At 42.4% G+C, this 19,615-nt stretch overlaps 2 protein-coding genes across 3 annotated transcripts; one reads left to right on the top strand and one right to left on the bottom strand.

Annotated features, from left to right (window-relative positions):
• Nucleotides 1-982: 982 nt before the first annotated feature.
• Nucleotides 983-12,135, bottom strand: DERL2 (derlin 2). Of its 2 annotated transcripts, none has more exons than XM_068529844.1 (7): nucleotides 12,029-12,135; nucleotides 11,102-11,167; nucleotides 8,871-8,944; nucleotides 7,650-7,743; nucleotides 6,521-6,716; nucleotides 6,164-6,254; nucleotides 983-1,500 (listed from the first exon to the last, which is right to left on the bottom strand). In XM_068529844.1, the coding sequence occupies exons 1-7, from the start codon at nucleotides 12,119-12,121 to the stop codon at nucleotides 1,395-1,397; spliced, it is 720 nt and encodes a 239-aa protein (XP_068385945.1). In that variant the 5' UTR covers nucleotides 12,122-12,135; the 3' UTR covers nucleotides 983-1,394. The 2 variants fall into 2 exon arrangements, with proteins under 2 accessions (XP_068385945.1, XP_068385946.1); XM_068529845.1 differs by having other exon boundaries at nucleotides 11,102-11,164.
• A 277-nt stretch (nucleotides 12,136-12,412) lies between these two features.
• Nucleotides 12,413-18,481, top strand: MIS12 (MIS12 kinetochore complex component). Its single transcript, XM_068529846.1, has 2 exons — nucleotides 12,413-12,648; nucleotides 16,678-18,481. Exon 2 carries the CDS (start codon nucleotides 16,718-16,720, stop codon nucleotides 17,336-17,338), a length of 621 nt encoding a protein of 206 aa, XP_068385947.1. The 5' UTR covers nucleotides 12,413-12,648; nucleotides 16,678-16,717; the 3' UTR covers nucleotides 17,339-18,481.
• The last annotated feature ends 1,134 nt before the right edge of the window (nucleotides 18,482-19,615 follow it).

Below are 19,615 nucleotides of genomic sequence, written 5' to 3'. Positions count from 1 at the left end.
TTCCATTTAAAGATATTAAAATACTTTTCACTTCGCAAATGACCTGAAAATTCCCATTTAAGATGTTTATTATGTTTAATCTAAACCTCATGTTCATCTTTCTGAGGGAAATCTCACACTCTAGAAAGCAACCACTTAGCCAAGCTGGAACTATTTGGGAAATGTTCCCGGGCCTACATGCCATTTATTAGAATGATTTGAATTAATCTCTTTCCTGGGGGTATTCATTCTATTCCTCCCGGTTCTCTGAATTACTTAGGTAGTGTGATAGTAAACCTGCTGAGCCCCCAGGAAGTGAACATCTTGGGTAAGTACTTATTGAACCACTGGCATTAAGTGTCAACTTCTGTGGACCTGTCTGGTTTCTACCTGGTTGGGAAGGTACACCAGGTACTTGTCTCTGAAAGCTTCTTGGCTTTTCATGAAGCAAATGATAAATGTTCACCAGCCAAAGACCCAGGAAAAATGTATCCCTGCCTAACTGGTACCCGCTCATCTCAAGTTGCAGTCTAACCTGTCTCCCAGGTGTAAAGAAGACCTTTCTGTTGTTTTCTAAAACGGTGGCCATGACCTGCCTTTCCCTGGATATTTCCGAGCAGAGAAATGCAGAGTAAATAAATGAGACGGTACATTAGCTTCGCGCCTACCTGACTCTCCTACAACAGAATTCCTGCTGCTACTAGATCCACCCTACCCTTTTTCTCCACCACGCTGTCTGACAACTTGAAGTTTTGTAAAACCCAAACGGAGAACAAACTATCTGGACAACAGAAACAAATCTTCCCACTGGAGCTGGCATTCTGGGTTAGTAAGTTGTGTACACAGCCATGGTGTCTCAGCCACGTATTTCCAATCTTGACATGAAATCCAGTCGAAAGCCGTGAAGACACAGGAAGAGCGGGCACGTAAACTGCTCTGAGTGCAGACCTATGCAGGAGAGCTAGGAGACATGGTGATAATTTAAAAGATCACACACAAAAGCTTTAATTCAGTGACAGAGAGATGGAATTCAGTTTTATTTTGTCCTCTCTGAAACTTCCATTTACACCATGGCCTCGTCTATCAAAGAGGAGGAAGAGGAAAAACTCTGCCCGTCACCACAGAACTCAAGTACTCAGGTACTTGTTCCTTAGAGGCAGCAGGGTATTTGTGTCTCCAGTTTTTTGGCTCCAAGAGATTACACTTTCAGTACCAGTGTAGTGAGGAACCACTGGCAAACTGCTGGAAATGTCTTCTGGATTAATCAGTGTGTCATTTCATAAAGTGTTTCTGGAGTCAAAATCTTGTCAAGCTGTCAAAAGTGTCCATACTTTTGCAACACAAAGGATAAAAGAATCCCAATGGGTATGTCACTGAGTCCTTCCCAGCTGGGTCTCGTTATTGGCACTGCCACTTTAGCCGCCGAGGCGCTGGCCCTCACCCCAGGCAAAGCCTCCTGGCCGCTCTTCAGGTAGTGGATTGTAATTTGGATCTTCATCTGGTGTATCAAAAATAGCCTTCCTAAAAGACAGCCAACAGATATAATTTAGTCCCAGAGTCATCTTAGGTCCTAAATGCTACTCCAAGATCAAAAAGATCCCATGGGGTTTCCACCAATGGACAAGCACTACGTCTGCCTACCAGTGAAACGGTTCCATATTTTGAAGGGATTCATAATTATTTCGCATTTACATTAACTTTTACCTCCTTTACTAATTTTTACTACAAAAGCAATACACGTAATTGTAGAGAAAACAGGAAATATATACGAGCAAAACATCCTAAATCCCCAGAGGTACTGACACTTTTAATATTCCTCCAGAACTTTTATATACGTAATTTTACAAAAGTTAGACACTACTTCTGTTTTGTAACCTTTCCCTAAATCTATCATGAATGTCTCCCCACAACCAAGGTATCACCCAACATCCACTGACAGATGAATAAACAAACAAAAATGGTATATACATACAATGGAATATTATTCAGTCTTAAAAAGAAAGGAAATTCTGACACATGCTACAACATGGATGAACCTTGAAGACACTGTGCTAAGTGAAATCAGCCAGTCAGAAAAGGACAAGTACTGTATGTTTCCAGTTATATGAGATACCCAGAGTTGTCAAATTCATGGAGATAGAAAGTAGAATGGTGGTTGTCAAGGACTAGAAAGTAGAATGGTGGTTGTCAAGGACTCAGGGGAAAGAAGGAATGGAGAGTTAATGTTTAATGGATACAGAGTTTCACTTTTGTAACATGAAGAGTTCTATGGATGGAAGGTGGTGATAGAAGCACAATGTGAACGTACTTAATGCCACTGAACAGTACACTCAAAATGTATAAGATGACAAATTTTATGTATACTTTATTGTAATTAAACTTTTTAAAAAAATTAACAAGTTATTCCAAGAAAAATCACACGGAGCATAAGAAGGGATAGCAAATGTCCAAAAGACTTTTAAAATACTACTATATGGTCATTCAAAATTTCCTTAAAGAATTAACCATTAAAGAAGCATCCTCTATTTGCATTCATGTTTTTAACTGTACTTGCCCACAGCTGATGAAATTAGATTACCTGAAAACTCCTGTTTTATACTGGGGTCAGAAAAAGCGTCTATATTTCAATATGAGCTCCTTTAATTCTTACAAATTAACAATAAACAGGCACTAAAAGAAAAATAAAGAGCTGAACAAGCAATTCAAAAAGGAAATCCAAATGGTTAAAAAACATGAAAATGTTTGCTCTCACAAGAATTAAAGGAAAGCATGTTAAAAACTGAGACCCCCCCCCCCCATCTACTTCCCAAACATTAGGTAGGGCAGAACAAAGCAGGTGTCCATGCGTGGGGATGGGGGTGGGGAGGGGTGGAGCCATGGCGGCCCAGAGCAGGATGGGGGTTAGGGGAGCAGCCTTGCATAGGGAGTCAAGAGCCCAACTGGGGCATGCACACATGGAGCTGGCCTGCTGCAGGGTGTCAGAGCCTGAGTAGGGTAAGGAGGGCACCCCCATAAGAGGGCAGCCTGACACAGGGAGTCTGAGGCAGAGCAGGGTGAGCAAGGCATCCATATGGAACAGGGGGACACAGTGATGAGAGACTGGCTACATATGGGGGTATTAATTAAATAAGTAAAAACATTAATGATAACAGGAATCGGGTTTCTCACTATCAGTGAGAATGGGGAAATACGGAAAGGGGTGGATTGTCATAAAATAGAATACTACTCAGCAAAAAAGGGAACAAATTACTGATACAAGGAAAACAATGTGAGTTTCAAAAACATTATGTTGAATGAAAGAGCCCTTATACAAAGGAGTATATACATACTATATGATTCCACTCATGAAGTTGTAGAACATGCAAAACTAATCTGTGGAGGGACAAAATCAGCATAGTGATTGTTTCTTGGGGGAAGGGCGCAGGGTTGACAGGAAAGGGGCTTGAGAGAACTTTCTGGGTAATGGTAATTTTATCTTGATAGGAGTTTGGGTTACATAGGTATGTGCGTTTATGAAAACCCGTTAGTCGAAATCCTTGCGATTTGTGTATTTTGTTGTATATAAACAAAGAACTCTAGTTAGGGACTTCCCTGGTGGCACAGTGGTTAAGACTCCGCACTCCCAATGCAAGCAGCCCGGGTTTGATCCTTGGTCAGGGAACTAGATCCCACATGCATGCTGCAACTAAGAGTTCGCATGCCACAACTAAGGAGCCCGCCTGCTGCAACTAAGACCTGGTGCAACCAAATAAATAAATAAATAAATTTAAAAAAAGAACTCTAGTTAGTGATACACATTCTAAAATATTTAGAGAATTAAGTATACTGGAATGGAAAGATGGATGGAGGGATAGATAGATGTACAAAAAGCAAGAATAGTAAACTGTTAATTGTAGAATCTATGTGGTAGGTAAATGTGACTGTATAATTTTTTCCACTTTTCTGTAAGTTTGGAAATTTTCATAATAAAATATTGGAGGAAAAATATAGAAAGGAAAAAAAAATTGAATGAATCATGTGGAGTTGTACCAGAACTGTGAGTATCCGTATAAACCCATGTTTTAAAAATACATAGATCTGAAAACATACATGTATATACACTCATATGCATATGTATATAATTCCCTTGCTCTGTTCACTGAGAGGACTTGGGAGCAGTAATACTCCAAAAGCAATAAGCACATTTGCTGCCCAGACCTTGGCTTCTAAATACCATTCTCTACTAAAAAGGAACTAGGGCTCCTTAAAGAAATAGCTGATTCTACAACTGTGTCAAGAAGCGCACAAGATGAGCCTGGGATATCTTGCTGGGCCAGAAAGTAATAAATTGGTTTAAAAAAAAAAAAAAAAAGATGGGAGCATGTTGAAAAGTACTTCAAAGCCAGTTTAAGGAGGTTCCCCGTGGCCAAATCTGGGACAATATAAGCATCAAAATAAACAACAATAATAAGGGATTATAATCCATGAATAAAACATGAAACCACGGATTCTTGCAGATATAAATGAATTGAAATTTGATAAGAAAAAGGATGTTTACGTAGTCTCAAAGTACCTCTCCACAAAACACTTAATTACAAAGGGGAAAAAAAGTAACTTTGCAGTGGAGAAGCCCTGCAGATACCTTAATCAAGTAATCAAAGTGATTACCACCACTTTGGCAAATTCAACCAGTTGAAATCCTGTGCCAATAGGCTGCAATCAGAAGAACGCGGTATCACTTCTCTGATATTCCTGCCACAGATGCAAAACCTGAACCTAAATGTGAGGGAGCATCAGACAAACCCAAATTGAGAGACATTCTACAAAATGGGGTTATAATCTTCAAAAACATCAATGTCACGAAAGACAAGCTAAAGCTGAGGAGCTTCTCCACACTGAAGGAGACTGAAGAGACGTGGTAGCGAAGTGAAACACCTGAATCTGAACTGCATTCTTCCGCTATAAAGAACATTTTGAGGACAACTGCCAAAAGTGGAATTGGGTCTGAGGATTAATGTTTATTTCCAGATTTTGACTATGTAAGAGACTGTCCTTGTTTACAGAAAGTGCACATTAAAGGGGGTCATGGGGCTCTCCCACATTTGATGAAGATGTGGGGAAATGGACACTTATACGTTGCTGGTGGAAATGTAAACCTGAATATCCATTCTGCATGGCGGTTTGGCAATAAACTGAACAGCTATGCTACTTGTAGGAATTTATCCTTTGAAAATAATCATGGATGTGTGCAAAGGATGTGCCGCTACACATGCTATATGGATGTGTAGCTACAGAATGTTCACCACTCCAATCATGGAAGGAAGAGCAAGAAGGATGTCAGTGTCCATCGATAAGAGATTCGTAATTCGTGCTCCATTCATATCGGGGGTATCATGCAGCTGTTACAATTTTGTCAGACATTTATGATGGAAAAATGATTATGATATATTACATTAGAAAGAAGCTTATGAAATAGCATTTTTTAAAGAGTACACAGATAGTAAAAGGCTCATGAATACATATCAAAAAGTTAACAGTGGTAGCCACTGTTATATCTAAACGGTGGGATTATGGAGGATTTTACTTTCTTGGTTTTGCTTATTCTACAATCAACATTTAATAATAAAAACAGTTTATTCCTCAAGTGCACCCTTTTTAATGCAGTACATCCCGAGGACACAAAATTCTGGCACAGAAGGAGGTCCTATAAATCAAAGCTCTACCCTCGGGAAACTGAGATGTGAAAAAGGAGAAGGGACTTGCTTAAAATCACATGGCTGGTTGGCAGAACAAACAACCTATACCTGGTTTCCAGCCCAAAGCTATTTCCACTCTACGTCACTGCTTATCTCTATCACCTGTTTGGAAGACCAGACGTTCCACCTTTAGAAACCTCCCGCTAGTCGGTTTTGCCCATTTCGCTACTTCACCTCTCTCACCTCAGAGAGCATCCTTCATGAATCCAGGAGGCTCCTCCCTGGGACAGGAGGTGCTGGTGGTCAGCTGGGACAGCAATTACCACATCACCCTCAGGACACCTTGAGCCTCCTGCCGCAACTCCGGCATGGTCTGTTCCTACCCAATCCAATTGCTCCTCAACGGCAGCCGGATTGCTCAATCTCCAAATATTTACTGGCCTGAACTATGTGTGCTAGGAGCCCCGGTTTATCTGCAAGGAACACGTAACCTGGTGTTAAATACTCACAGAATAGATGGTGTTTTCAAAATTCTTATTCCACCAGGTTGATTGGGAAATACATCTTCCAAGAAAAAATATATGTGTCCAACTGCAATACCTAGAGTCAACCAGAAATAAAGGATGAGGGAGAGGATTAGAAATTTGATTGCAGGAGGCTCTACCAACAAAAATTTCTTCTCTTTAGGAAGAAATGTCAATACACTTATTAACATCTTGAAAACTAATATTGTAGTCTCTGAGCATATAACTATCAGATAATCTTATAACAGCTGTATATGAAGGCCAGGCAGAATTAACATGAAAAATAGTGACAAAATAAGTTTGCAAGTAAAATAATAGAAAAAGTAGTGCTAAGAGTCTTACCCAAGAGGTCCACAATGATTGAGTTCCCCAACAACAAGGAAAAGCCCATGAGCACCCAGGGTAGAAAGGGGGCCTGGAAATTGAGAAGGCCGAAGAAGTTCATGCGGACATACGGGTTCCTTCGGCTCCACACGTAGACAAGCATTATTGTAAAGGCCTGGCCCAAGAAAACTAAGCTCACAAACAAACCAAAAAGCTAGCAGTTGGCATTAAGGAAAACAGCAACATTAAGTATAATAGGGAAGACTGGGCAAGAGAACTAAGGATTGTGTTCTAACACAAATCTGAATTAGGAAAGGCGAGCAGTAGTTACATCTTCAGGAAAAAAAAAGCCTGAAAATAATTACCCAGAGCCATCAGGCAAAAACCTGCTTAGGCGACAACATCTGAATTGTTGCTAATTCAAATTAATATTCTGCTTTCATGAAGTTCTTGCCTCTTTGGAATATGTGTTAATTCCTTGGTCAGTAATCACCATGAGGACCTTTACAAAGGTGAATCAAGCCAGCTGGAGCAAAACCATCTTGTCAGACAGGGCTACATCCAAGTCTGGTACTCAGTTGACAATTCTTTTTTCAAAAAAGTAATTTATTTAACTAATAAGAAACTACTGTATAGCACAGGGAACTCTACTCAATGCTCTGTGGTGACCTAAACAATGGGAAGGAAATCCAAAAAAGAGGGGCTATATGTATACATAGAGCTGATTCACTTTGCTGTACAATAGAAACTAACACAACATTGTAAAGCAACTATACTCCAATAAAAATTTAAAAAAAAGTTTTGATGTTGACCAAATAAACGTCTTAACAACTTAGTTTAAAAGTACACCCATCAACAAGAATACATCTAAGATACTTAATAGTAACCCACCTGGGTTAAAAGTTCCTCTGACTTGCTCACAGTAGAAAAGCATCCTGTCCAACCTCTAGGCTTAGAAAAGCTGTCACATAAAGTACGCTGTAAAATAAATAGGAGCCTGAAGCTAATATCTGGGGGGGGGGGGGTTCTACTTTTATCTGTTCATTCCGAGTACCTAGTGAATTTTGGGAGACAGATGAAAAGCTTTAGGAAGAGAGAGGGAGTTCTTTAATATTTTCCTGTATTTGTTCTATTTGTCGAAGGATACAGTCATTAAGAATCCACCAAAAAGGAACATAAACACAAAGTCTGCTGTCCGACCTCGGAAAGAGCCTTCTTCTAGCATTCGACAGTAACGATATCTTAAGTTCCAAGTTAAGAAAATGTTAAGCACACAAATATGAAGAAAGTAAAATTTAATGTATCACTTAAGTACACCTGGACTTCACTTTATGTGTAAGAAGTCAGCCTTTGTTTCTATAAGAATATTTATGAGTGGTAGTATGGTTGCTTCTCTTTTACCAGGCATTTTAGGCAAGGTGAAGAGAAGACCGGCTCCATGTTTTACAAAAACTGTTCCTGACTGGGGAACTAAGCCAGACACCACATAAACATGCTTCCCGTCACCTACTACACCTTTTCAAATTTGTACTGTTTTTCCCATGTTCACCCACACCATAATCTACACCATCCTTGCTTTTTCACAACCTAATTTGGAGGAAATCCCCATCAAGAAGCTTCATGTAATAATCTGCTTTTTCAGGCCAGGGAGTTAAGCAGTGCTATACCTCAGTCAATAAGGAGGCATTACAATGAAAAAATTTAATTATTAGAAACTTACCAGAATGATATACCATACAGAAGACACAGGAATCCATCCTAGGGCAGGAATCCTGTCACCCCTAAAAGGCCCTCTGTCTACTGCAGATGAGCTGAGCTGTAACTCCCCTCTTATCCAGAGGGTCGGGGTGCAGGAGAAATGCCCTGCTCAGTGGCCCCAATTACCATCTGATCAGAGCACAAGTCTTCCTCTCTTTCAACAAACTGGAACACGGCGAGCCCAGGAGACACGGCACTGTCTTTCCAGCCAGTAGAACCAGCAACCAAGATCCAAGGGGATCTCAAGTTCTCCATCCCCCATGAACCCACTCCCAGGTTGTGTTTTATCACTTGGGGCCCGCCAGTGTTATTTTGTAAGTACGCCTCAATTAAATCACTTCTGCTCTCCCTTGTTCAGATTTGTAAGTGGCTTATGGGCAGAAATGTAAACATTTTACGGTTAAATACCTCCCATTTGAATAAACAGTGACCTACAAACACCCTCAAAACATTACTAACTGACCAACTATTCTGTGTATCACTGAGCCAGTAGCCAGAAGTTACAGCTAAGATGGTAACAAAAGTAACAGGATTAATAATTTCAAACTTAATATTGTATTTCCTAAGTAAACCTGAAGTTTTTATGCTAACCCCACTTAGTAAAGGATACAGAAAAATCATGTTAAATAAAAAATTGAATCCAACTGGCCCAAAAAATAAGAAATTGGTGATTAGCCTCCATATCTGTTAAAAGAAAAAAAATCAAGAGAAAGATAGATTAAGTAAAATATACCAGGAAACATTTTTACAATAAGACGAAGGAGATATCCTATGACTACAAGGGCTGGAAGGCCATGAATAGGTGATACTATGTCTGAACTCAAAAGTGAGGCACACAATCTGACACTGAATTTTTGTGCTGCTTCAGTGAAAGACATCACTTGCCCCAGGAAATTTCTAAGGATAGTAGGACAGAAAACTTGAAATTGTGATTCTTTCTTTCTTTTTTTTTTTTTAAAACCCATACCATATGGTCAGGCAAATTATGGGAAAAGTTTGATGGAAAGACTAGATTAATTTACAGAATAGGAAACAGTGCTTTCATATATGTAGTATCACAATCTAATGAATAGTCTCAAGATATGAAAGGAAAATTGCAGGATCTACTATCAATTGCTAAGAAATGTTTCTATATTAGTCGTCAGAAACATCCAGAGTGAAGAGTAACTCTAAAGCAAATATTCAAGTTCTAGTCTGAACAAAGAGCCAACTCCCTATAAGTAAAGACCTAATACTTTAACAATTAGAGTCTAATTGGTAGATACACAGACACTCATTTTCAAACCCTGATACACTCTTACCCACCCAAACCATCCACGCCTGCAATAAAAACAACTACTCACAATGATAGAACACTTAACATTTAAAGTGTTTTAAAATATTCTGATCTCTCATGTGACCTTAATTATCCTGTGAGATGAGCAGGTCGGCACTACCATCCCCATTTCACATATGAGGAAAGTAAGAGACCTGGATGATTTTAAAATGGCCTGCCCAAGGACACACAGCTTGTAGAGGGAGACTGAACTCAAACTTAGAAATCCTAATTCCAACTGCAGATACGTGGTGTCAAGAGTTTAACCTCAGGGGCTTCCTTGGTGGCCCAGTGGTTAAGACTCCATGCTTCCACTGTAGGGGATGTGGGTTCGATTCCCTAGTTGGGGAACTAAGATCCTGCATGCCACATGGGTGGCCAAAAAAAACCCCAAAAAACAAAAAAAACAAGAGTTTAACCCCAGGCAAAATCAAGTCTCGTTTGTTTGGATGGAGCTATAGCTCCCAGAGAAGGCCGTGTGAGTAGAGGAGGAAGAAGGCAGTGATAAGGGTCCACAGGTCTGCTTTATGCATCATTTAATTCTTAAGAATTGGTAACTATTAAAGTTGAAACAATTCAGGATCATTTACTACATACTAACTGCATCCAGGATTTTAGAGTCCTCAACCTAGTGAGGAGACAAGCATATAAATAAGTGCAAGTATGAGATGAGAGATATAAAAAAAAATATTTACAGATACCCTAAGGACACAAGGGAGGATGAACCTGAGAAGGCTACACAAAAGCTGCATCTTGAAAGACAAGCTGGAGTTCAGTGGGTATAAAGTGAATGAAACACATTTGGGACAGAGGCAACAGCAGGTGTAGAGACAGAATTACTGGTTTTGGGGTCTCCCTCTTACTCCAACTATAGCCTATACGATCATCCTAGAACAGGAAAACACATGTCTCTTTTAGCACTCAAATTACTGGAAAGGACCATCTCTCACTGTAATCTAATACGCTGGCATGTTGCCTTAGATGTCAGTCTTCTGGAGTTCTGTTAGGATGATGTGATCCCTGGAAGATGGATCAGAGCGCTAACTGAACTGAGTTTCTGAACAGGACCATAGCAGTAACACCGAGGTGGTAGGGGTGGTACATGGTGGTGAGTGCACAAAATAAGGGCACCCTGTGAGACTCTCCCTGGACAGCTAGCTGATCAGTCTCCTCTCAATCTATAACATTAACTTTGAACCAGTGATTCCTAAATACAGGAACTGGACACATCAAATCAACACCATGCAGGGAACTTTAAAAATAAAATACAGATTCTTAATTCCTACCCTTGGTGATTCTGATTTGGTACATGATGAGAGGCTTGAGAATCTCTTAAAAGTTCCAGGCTGCAAGAATCACTGCTTTGTATCCCCCCAGCCACCCCCCTCGCCCACCTCCATAAGCCTTATAATCAAGTATTCCCACTGAATTCTTTGAGACAGTATATGACAGGATTAGCTACTAAAATGTAAGAAAAACAAGTTTAAAAACGGATACATTAATGGCGGTTGTGATGGACCACTTACTTGAAAGTGTTTAAAGATTAATTCGGGATTGAAGTACAACTGAAAAGGTGTGATCAATTCCAACTGCTAAAATAGAAAAAGAGTTTCTTCAAGGAAGTCAGTCAAGAAACAAAATATCATCATTTACAACAAAAGATGAATAGGGCCAGCAATTTCCCGCTCTCAGTCACTTAGGCTGAATCATTTAAGGCTTTCTTCTTAGGCTGGAGGAAAAGGTTGGTAAAGAATTGTGTAGAATTGATACAATTCTTTGTATTCCTCAATACCTAACAAAATAAAAGTCTGTTTGATGTTTCAATAGTTGAGGGTAATGTGAAGGTATGGAAGGCAGGTGGTGATATCTTAGATACAGGGCAAGTAAGAGCAGCTGCTACGAATCTGCCCAACACATGGGCACCACCTGAAACAACTGTGTGAAGCAACAGAATTCACTCAAAAGAACCAAGACTCAATACCCTGCCACCGTGAGGGCTGGGTGCTTCCAGCCAACCTCTATCACAGACTCTATTTCAAGACTTTCCCGCTCGACAACTTCCAGCTTTCTATCCTCAATATCTACGTTTCTCCAGTAAGCGGACCCTCCTTCCACTAGTCACCACGGTATCATTTGGCCACCGCAGGAGTTCTCAGACACGTTTCCTGGGTGGGCGGCTCCCGCAGCCCTGACTTGGTACAGATCCTGCCTTTCTCTCTCAGAAACTGACCCGCAGTCCTGATCCTCCAGCCCTCTTGGAGTAGCACTCGCTTCTAGGGTCACCGGATAAGCACTCACGGGGCCACTCCGAACCCCAAAGTGAACCCTGTATGCCTCTACCCACCCACCCTTGAGACCAACCCCTCTGAGCTTCCCGGAGGCCCAAACCCGTTTCCCTAGGACCCGGTTATATCCAGCGGGGATAATGAGAAGCTGGCGCTGCAGCTGCTCACCACAGCGGCGGTGGTGAGGACGCAGGCGGTGGTGTAGGCGCGGCTGACCGGTGGGATCTGCAGGTACTCCAACCGGAGGCTCTGGTACGCCATCTTCCCCGCCGCCGCCGACCCACCCCCCCCCCCCTCCCACCCCCGCCCCCGACTTCCCCTTCCGCCAGTCTGTCCCAGCGGCTGGGCGGGATCGGGGCGGGATCAGGGCGGGGCCCGCCCCTTTACGCTGCTGCCCAATCAGCGCTGCTCAGTTGGTCAGCCACCAAACGCTAGAGCCCGAATGAAAGCACACCCGCCAATCACGAGTTGCGTCTCCGCGGCGGCCCAGCCTCGCTTCTCCACCCACCTACGTCGCGGGAAAGAGAGTGAGTACCGGTTCCTTCCGCCAATCCCCGCAGGCCACAGCTAGCTTTCCCGCTCGCCCCCTTTCCGTCACCAATGTAGGTGGCCCCCAGACAGCCAGCCAATCAGGAGCGCGGTGGCATCTTGCTCTCGCTCTAAGGCACCTAGCGGTCGGAATTTGGGGGAGTCAGCGGCGCCGCCTGTCTCTGGCAGTAGGCGGTGGTTTAAAGGAGGCGGCGGGGAGCCGGTGTTTGGTCGAATTCGTCCCTCTCATGGTCGCTTGGGTAAGTGCCACGGGGCTGCATTTTCTCTGAAGAGGAGCGAGAAGGGGTGTGGCACTGGCTGAGGCCTCATCGCCGGGCGCTGGAGCGGCCAGTTGGAGCAGCGCCTCCGGTGGGCCGCGAACCTCCACCCTGGAGGTTCCGGCATGCAGCGGGGTCGCGGGGCCTGCCGGGAGCTAGTCCTCAGGCCGGAAGTGGTTCCTGCCCCGTTGTTTCCGAAGCTCGGGCTACTCTACTCGCTGAGGTGTCCTGGGCACCTCCCGCGTTTCACCTGTAAATATCGATTGAAACCGTACTCATCCTGCCCACAGGAAATCTAAGGCTTGCGGAGAGGATAGGCCCGTGCTAATAATATCCTAAAGTAGGACTTGGCCAGTGCTCGAAGAGAGGTCCTGATGGGAATTCAGAGGAGGGGGTGGGTCCCCAGGGAAGCGTATTTAAACTGACCCTTGGAAGATAACTTGGCCAGGCATCTTCTCTTGAGGGAAAGACATCACAGGGAAAGGCCATAGCTTGATTTGGTTGGAACAGAGAGTAGTCAGATCATGGCAGGCAAAGTTAAGAATATTATACTGTATTCGGTGGGTTATAAGGAAGCCCTAAAGGTTGTTGGAACAGGGAGTGGCCTCGTCTGGTAGTATATAAGGAAGGAATTAAGTAAAAGGCTGGAGAGAGTGGTTTTTAAAAAGGATATGAATGGGTTATTTACAGAAGGAGAAACCTGAAGAGTTAATACGTTTCGAGTGGTGCTCAACTTTACTGGCAGTTGGAGAAACGCATACTAAAATATTTTTGCCTACACCCCAAACGTCACCCTCACAGCCTATTGATAAAACAGTGCTGAATGTTTTGCTTACCCTGGTAAGCAAAACACCTTGACAGAGCTTTGGCAGAGTCTTGTAGGGATGACAGGCAAGATTGGCGGTTTTTGAGAATCGCAAATTTGGTTTAAGGTGGATTTTTCAATTTGGAGGCTTGATTAGGATCGGGTAGAGCTCATGAAAAGCAGTCCAGCATTGGTAGAAGCAACTGAGGCGAGGGTTTCAGAGAATCTTGCTGTACAGATTGTTGATGCTTAGCATTTCAGAGTTGATCAGTCTTTCCGGGGGCTCATAGTGAACAATCAAGCCGTTTGGACAATGAAAATAATGTAAACAGTAAGCTGTTTGGGGAGGCAAGGAGACCGTCGGTAGCTGCAGTCCTCAGTGTCCAGCCTGTGTGGGGGTTAGATGGTTTTGGTTTTCAAAAAGCAACACTGTAAAACAATTTTACAAGATTGGCAAAAATAAGAATTTTGAGTAATATCAAGTGAAGGCAAAGACATGAGAAAGAAATTCTCATATACTGCAAATGCGAGGGTAAACCAGCCTAGCTGTACTCCCGCACCTAGTGTTCTGGAGAACATTTTGGCGGTATTTAGTGAAATTATGTATGAGTAAACTGTGGCCCAGCAACTATGGAGAGTGGACACATGAAGTACGGTGTATGCATATCGTAAAATTACTGGAGTACTTCAGTTAGAACCAATGAAGTGGGGCTTCCCTGGAGGCGCAGTGGTTAAGAATCCACCTGCCAATGCAAGGGACACAGGTTCAGTCCCTGGTCCGGGAAGATCCCACACGCCACAGAGCAGCTAAGCCCGTGCGCTGCAACTACTGAGTCTGCGCTCTAGAGCCCGTGAGCCACAACTACTGAAGCCCACGCACCTAGAGCCCGAGCTCCGCAACAAGAGAAGCCACTTAAGTGAGAAACCCGTGCACGGCAACGAAGAGTAGCCCCCGCTCGCTGCAACTGGAGAAAGCCGCGCACGCAGTGATGAAGACCCAGCGCAGCCAAAAATAAAATAAAATAAAATAAAAAAAGAACCAATGAAGTAAAATAACAATGACGTGTAATAACATGAAGTGATTGCAAACATAATGTAAAGCAAACCATACATAAACAAAACTGTATTTTTCAAGACAGTTGACCCTTGAACAACGTGGGGATTAGGGGTGCCAATCCACCCAGCAGTCAAAAATCCTTGTGTAATTTAGAGTTGGCTCTCCATATATGCAGTTCTACAGTCACAGTTTCAAGCAACTGTGGGTTATGTAGTACTTTATTTTATTTATTTATTTATTTAAAATATTTATTTACTTGCTTATTTTTGGCTGCATTGGGTCTTCGTTGCTGTGCACGGGCTTTCTCTAGTTGTAGTGAGCGGGGGCTGCTCTTCATTGCAGTGCACAGGCTTCTCGTTGCGGTGGCTTCTCTTCTTGTGGAGCATGGGCTCTAGGCACCGTGGGCTTCAGTAGTTGTGGCTCTCAGGCTCTAGAGCACAGGCTCAGTAATTGTGGTGCACGGGCTCAGTAGTTGTGGTGCACGGGCTCAGTTGCTCCGCAGCATGTGGGATCTTCCCGGACCAGGGCTCGAACCCGTGTCGCCTGCATTAGCAGTCAGACTCTTAACCACTGCGCCACCAGGAAGCCCCTGTACTTTAGTATTTACTCCTGAAGAATGTCCACGTATGACTGGACCTGTGCAGTTCAAACCCATGTTGTTCAAAGGTCAACTGCATGTCTAAAACCGCTTAAAGATGAATTAAAATTAAAGATGAACCGAAAAGGCATACAGTAGAACACTGGAGTAGGTTCCTGTGGGAGTTGAAAGAAGAATGAAATAAGTAAGAGAGGACCTAGCATGGACCAAATATAGAGTGCTGTGAAATAGGAAGTATTATCACTTCAGTTATGCATATGTGAGGTCCTTAAAAAGGAGGACAGAGTGGTTAGTGAAGGTCAGATGATGAAGGGCCTTGTAAGCCGTGTGAAAGAGTTTGAAATTGATCCTGAAGGCATAAGGTAGCGTTGAAATTAAAATCCTGTTAATCCACAGAATCCTCTCCACAAGACATAGACGAGAAAGCAGCTTTATTACTGAATAAGCATATCTGGATTATAAATGCATTACAGGTAGTCTGTGAATGAGATTACAAAGACAGAAAGAAATTCTACCCTATTTTATACAGCTAAACCATTACAACCATTCTATTTTTAGCCATGACATAAGTCCTCAAGATTAACAGCATCTTGTCCCATAGAAAGATTTGACTGCACCACTTGCTTCAAATTATTTCATAAGGTTCATCCTAAATTCACCTGCTAATTGAGGTAGCCATTTGTTTTAGCTAATGACTTTGCAGGAATAATGAAACTATCAATACTTTTATTTCTATGACAAGTATATGGTTACAGCTCAGAAAAAGGTCCCTAGGTTAAACACCCACAGTGACAGGGAGATAGGAGTGCTATTTCCCTAGATGTTTACATTTGAAAGGAATGTCCCCCAGACCCTTGAGAAAACATCAGGCTTGCTCAGCTTCTAATGGGATATTTTTCAGATGGCAAGGTTGGAAGGACAGGGGAGTTGAGGACCTTGGCAAGGGAGCCGTTGAAGTGATGGATCATGGAGCTTAAAATGGAGAGAGGAAGAAGTGAGGTGGGAGAGACTGAGAGCTAGAAAAAGAAGATCAGACGGCTGAAAGTCTTGAAGATGAAGGTATAATATGAAAATGCGAATGAGCGTTGGAAGACTAGCATATCAGGTTGTGGTCAAAAAGTAGGAGCAGCTGGGGAAGGAAGTTACAAATATCAGTTGCCACGTGGCTAGAAGAGTGGAGATGAAGATCATCGAAACTCAAGAAACTGAGTCTCTAGGGCATTGGTAAGATCATCCATGTAAACTTGAAAGTTGTCTGGGATGACAACAGAATTCCGAAGGCTGATCCATAGGCCAGAAGCCTGAGTAACTGAGAGGTGAGGGACATGGACAATGAGGAGGAAGAAGGGAGGTTACAGGCTGATGGAAAGAGCCTCAGAGAGGCAGGGTTTGTATCCTGTTGCGGATGAGTGAGGCTGGAAGTAGCATCAGGTATCAAGGAACATAAGCTTCATATTTTTTTGTTTGCTTTTCTATCTGTAATGACATTTGTTACTTTCATCAGATGATTTTTTTGAACACAAATGAAATTTTTTCTTATTACATTTGCAGATTTTTCACATTCAAAGTTAACAAAACAAAATAAGCCAAGATGTCTGTTGATCCGATGACCTATGAGGCCCAGTTCTTTGGCTTCACACCGCAAACTTGCATGCTTAGGATCTACATTGCATTTCAAGACTACCTATTTGAAGTGATGCAGGCTGTTGAACAGGTTATTCTGAAGAAGCTGGACGGCATCCCAGACTGTGCGATTAGCCCAGTCCAGATTCGTAAGTGCACGGAAAAGTTTCTTTGCTTCATGAAAGGACGTTTTGATACCCTTTTTGGCAAAATGGAGCAGCTGTTTTTACAGTTGATCTTGCGTATTCCCCCAAACGTCTTGCTTCCGGAAGATAAATCTCAGGAGATGCATCCTTATAGTGAGGAAGAATTCCAGCTTCTCCAAAAAGAAATTGAACAGTTACAGGAGAAGTATAAGACTGAATTATGCACTAAGCAGGCCCTTCTTGCAGAATTAGAAGAGCAAAAAATTGTTCAGGCCAAACTCAAACAGACATTGTCTTTGTTTGATGAGCTTGAGAATGTTGGCAGAGACCATGGGACTAGTGATTTTAGGGAGAGCTTGGTGTTCCTGGTCCAGAACTCCAGAAAACTACAGAATATTAGAGACAATGTGGAAAAGGAAGGCAAAAGACTGAAAATATCTTAATGTCTAAATAGTAAAAGGAGTTTGTCAGAAGGTGGAATGATAAGGGGTTTATATCAATGACCATTCTGATCCTAGTGAACTGTGTACTTTTGGGGGGTCTCCTTTGTTCACTCTTTCTTGTATTCCACATCCTCCTCCTTTTTGGTCCACTCTCCTGAAGCACCTATGCACTACCTTGAGCTGATCTTTGAAGCAGCTGTGCTTAGCAGCCTCTAATGGGTGGGAAGGGATTCTTGGTCCAATAACGACTCATTTGGGGGCATGACTGAAGAAGTAAAGCTTTCCCTGGCCATTCAAAGATATTTGTAAAAGTTGTACCTTGGTCATGAGTCCTCTGTAACCTTGATCCTTTTGCCTTACTCTTTGGATGAGACCAAATGAGAAAAAGGTTAAGTGGGCATCTTCTTTATTAACCAGCCACTGCACTGCGGGACAGCCAACACAGACTGCTTGTTCTTGCCCAGTAACTTTTCTCACACAGGGACTTCAGTAACTCGTTCAAGGAAGCAAGTAGCAGAAAAAACAACTATGACCTTTAGAAAGAAGAAAGAAGTTATTTTGTTTCCAAAATAAATCCTTTCCATGATCAAGGCCTTGGTGAGGTTAAAGAGTATACTGTCTTGGAGCCCAGCAATGGAAGACTTTGGACAAAAAGGAAGCAGATTTCACTGGCATAGAAAAGGAAGCCTGGAACATATCCAATAGCAAAATTTATATTAACTGACTATTAGGTATTTATACCATTTTTTTTTCATGCTTCAGTTAGTTTTGGAATCTGCCTTGTACCTAATATTTAATTAACTTATTTATTCACACTCATAAGCATCAAATATTTAGTACTCTGAGTGATAAATTTTAGCTGTGTCTTGTGCTTAAATTCAATGGAGTCTAATATTTCCTTTTGTAACTAATCCATGTAAAATGTTAGATCACCCAAGGAAAGGGGAGAAATAGCAATAGTTGCTCTTGAGGTATTACTTGCCTTCCACATCTTCCTAAAGAACAGGATTTGGAGTTTCTCCTTTATATAGAAGTGTAACTTAGGGTATTAATATTTGCAATTAAATATTCATCAGTTTAGGAAGCCTGTGTTTACCTGGAATATGTTTACTATCAAAGAGTCCTTTTTTCCAATCCTGTACATTAAATATATATATTTTTAAAGCATTGATTTGTGATTTTCTGCTGTATATAATGTCATGGTATGCGTCCTTCAGTATGACTTTTTACCCAAATGATCATTTCTTTTTATTTTTTATTTTTACGTTTGGAGCTTATTTAAAATCTCCTGGTGTAGTGGGTTGAGTGGTGATCCCCCAAAAGGTATGTCCATGTCCTGATTCCTGGAATCTGTGATTGTGCCTTATTTGGAAAAATGGTTTTGCAGATAAAATTACGTTAAGGATCTGGAGATAAGGAGGTCATCCTGATTTATCTGGCTGGGCCCTAAATCCAATGACAGATGACTTTATAGAGGGAGATTTGAGACAGACAAGGAGGAGGCCTTGTGACCACAGAGGGAGATTGGAGTGGTGCAGCCACAAGTCAAGGAATGCCAAGAGCCACCATAAGCTGGAAGAGGCAAAGAACAGATTCTTCCCTAGAGCCTCCAGAGGGGGTGTGGCCCTGCTGACCCCCTTCTTTTAAATTTCTGGCTTCCAGAACTGTGAGAGAATACATTGCTGCTGTTTTAAGTCACTAAGTTTGTTACAGTAGCTGCAGGAAACTAACATACCTAGTGAAATTAGAAATTAGAAATTAAGGTATTCGTAAGGATGTAGGCTGCTTTTTTTTTTTTTTTTAAATTTATTTTTGGCTGCATTGGGTCTTCATTGCTGCACGCAGGCTTTCTCTAGTTGCGGCGAGCGGGGGCTACTCCTTGTTGCGGTGCGCGGGATTCTCATTGCGGTGGCTTCTCTTGTTGTGGAGCATGGGCTCTAGGCGTGCGGGCTTCAGTAGTTGTGGCACACGGGCTCAGTAGTTGTGGCGCACGGGCTTAGTTGCTCCTCAGCATGTGGGATCCTCCCGGAGCAGGGCTCGAACCCGTGTCCCCTGCATTGGCAGGCGGATTCTTAACTACTGTGCCACCAGGGAAGCCCCCTAGGCTGCTTATTAAGGAAACAACAGCTGGGATCTGCTTGGCCTCATTATATATGCAATAATATGGTTTGTTTGGATACAGTTAAAATACGGACCTGACTTGGATAGAAGGGTGAAATCCACAGTATTTAGAACTCGCATCCATTACATGTTGGGTAAGTGCTTAATACTTGTTGG

The sequence above is a fragment of the Eschrichtius robustus genome, chromosome 20 (genome assembly GCF_028021215.1).
Source record: "Eschrichtius robustus isolate mEscRob2 chromosome 20, mEscRob2.pri, whole genome shotgun sequence".
In the NCBI taxonomy this organism is placed as follows: domain Eukaryota; kingdom Metazoa; phylum Chordata; class Mammalia; order Artiodactyla; family Eschrichtiidae; genus Eschrichtius; species Eschrichtius robustus.
The sequence above is the reverse complement of the archived record's forward strand: the minus strand, read 5'-3'. Positions and strand labels throughout refer to the sequence as shown.

Excerpts from the sequence above, each read along its gene's own strand:
- DERL2 (XM_068529844.1), bottom strand. The coding sequence starts at position 12,121 with ATGGCGTACCAGAGCCTCCGGTTGGAGTACCTGCAGATCCCACCGGTC. Across the intron at positions 8,945-11,101 it reads TAATCTTTAAACACTTTCAA|ATATGGAGGCTAATCACCAA; the intron begins GTAAGTGGTCCA and ends TTCTTTTAACAG. Across the intron at positions 6,717-7,649 it reads TTGGTGGATTCTTAATGACT|CTTTTTGGTTTGTTTGTGAG; the intron begins GTATCCTTCGAC and ends GCCAACTGCTAG.
- MIS12 (XM_068529846.1), top strand. The coding sequence starts at position 16,718 with ATGTCTGTTGATCCGATGACCTATGAGGCCCAGTTCTTTGGCTTCACA.